We start from the raw sequence: 1,878 nt of genomic DNA, 5'->3' as shown, positions 1-1,878 counted from the left end.
CCATTTGCAGCAACATGAATGGACCTAGAGAATATTATGCTTAGTGAAATGTCATACAGAGAAAGCCAAATACTGTATGATATCACTTATATGCTGAATCTAAAAAATAAAACAAACAAATGTATACAGCAAAACAGAAACAGATTCACAGATAAAGAAAACAAACTAGTGGTTACCAATGGGGAGAGGGAAGGAAGGAGGGGCAAGTCAGGGGTATGGGATTAAGAGACACAAACTATTATATATGAAATAGATAAGCAACAAGGATATATTGTATAGGAAAAGGAATTATAGCCATTATCTTATAATAACTTTTAATGGAGTATAATCTGTAAAAATACTGAATCACTATGCTGTATACCTGAAACTAATATAATATTGTAAACCAACTATACTTCAATAAAAAAGAAGAGATTCATGTAACTGCTTCCAGTGTTCCCTGATCTCCTCCTGTCCTCAGCAGTATCTTGGGGACAACACTATACCAATACACCCTCTTTCCCCTATTTCAAGGGAAAGTGGACTTCTTGACCAGCATCCAGGACCAAAGATGAGGCAGGCTTTCCTGGAATCTCCAGGAAGAGATAAATGTTTCTCCTTTGCTCACTTTAGATCATTTTTTTTTTTGGAAATAAAATCACTTTATTCTAATTAATTCACAAACAAAAGCATGTTTAAGAGGCCACACAAACATCCGCCTAGCCTCAAACTCAATATCATCTCAGTGAGCTTCTATACAGTGAGAACACCCTCTTCCACTGCAATCCTGAAGCACAAAAGCTATTAATGACTGAGGAGCGGTTTAACTGGTGGCTTCACACTTTATATCTTCACTATCAATTATACTTTTAATGCTAAATCAACGTGGTCATGAGAGATGATTTTTCATGCCTTCAACTGGAACTTCTTGATTAAGCTAACCCGTTCGCCAGTCTGCACTGTTTCAGCACCTCACTGAAACCTTCACAAAGCTTAAGGTCACCCTGGTTCTGGGCACACTCCAAAAACTGTTTCACCTCAAAAGAGCATGGGCCATTCTGCTGCTGCTGTGCCAGCTGGGTTCCCTGAGGCTCCTGGTAAGTGATGTCAGGCCTTGAGGGCTCAGCATTACTTCCTCCACTGAAGCCACCAGTGATAGCATGACCCAGAGTGTGGCCGACGGCAGAACCCACAGCCACGCCGGCTGCAGTGGTTGCCATCTGGGCCATCAGACCTGGCTGCCGGGGAGCAGCAGCAGAGGAGCCAACAGCAGATGGTGGAGCCACTGCTGGTGGCTGAGCTGCGGGCGCTGGCCTGGACGCAGTTCTCATCTGAGGCACCCGGCTGGCCGGAGGGGCTACGCGGGAAGTGCGGCTTCGGCTTCCACGAGGCATCTTAAATGCGTGGCGAAGCCTAGATCATTTTTATACATCACTATCAGATGAACAACTCACTACATCTAAATATACAAGGGTTCTCTAGCTTATGTATGGAAGTCTTTACAGCTCTAGTCTCATCAGCACAGCTTCAGAACCTTTCTTGCACCTCCTAAAGCTCTGACTCTTACTGCTGGGAAATCTAGGGGAAGGAAACCCTGGATCTCAAGACCAGTCTACTCCTCTACTTGTTCTCTCTCCAGCTCCTCTCAAGGATCTCATGGCCGACTGGGCTGCAGGTGCAGAGAACGCCACCAGGTCAGGCAGAGCCGACCTCAGGGAATGACTATTGTGAGCCCTGGGGAAGCTGGTCTGGGGCAAAATGGGGGCAGGAAGAAAATGACCCACTACATAGCTCTGTCAATCTTTGTCATCAATGCCCCAAAGCAATACTTCTGAAGCCCAGATTCTTACAAAAGCTGTTACATTAATGTGGCATTTTATTCTTAACAAAGCGTTTCCC

General features: G+C 44.7%; 1 protein-coding gene across 1 annotated transcript; it reads right to left on the bottom strand.

Annotated features, from left to right (window-relative positions):
- Window positions 1-665: 665 nt before the first annotated feature.
- On the bottom strand, window positions 666-1,386 carry LOC308625286 (coiled-coil-helix-coiled-coil-helix domain-containing protein 2-like). Its single transcript, XM_081249299.1, has one exon. The coding sequence runs from the start codon at window positions 1,371-1,373 to the stop codon at window positions 912-914; it is 462 nt and encodes a 153-aa protein (XP_081105425.1). The 5' UTR covers window positions 1,374-1,386; the 3' UTR covers window positions 666-911.
- Window positions 1,387-1,878: the final 492 nt, after the last annotated feature.

This window comes from Mesoplodon bidens, assembly GCF_964165515.1.
Source record: "Mesoplodon bidens genome assembly, chromosome: 11".
Classification (NCBI taxonomy): domain Eukaryota; kingdom Metazoa; phylum Chordata; class Mammalia; order Artiodactyla; family Ziphiidae; genus Mesoplodon; species Mesoplodon bidens.
Note: the sequence above shows the minus strand (reverse complement) of the source record. Positions and strands in the feature narration are given on the sequence as shown.

Excerpts from the sequence above, each read along its gene's own strand:
- LOC308625286 (XM_081249299.1), bottom strand. The coding sequence starts at position 1,373 with ATGCCTCGTGGAAGCCGAAGCCGCACTTCCCGCGTAGCCCCTCCGGCC.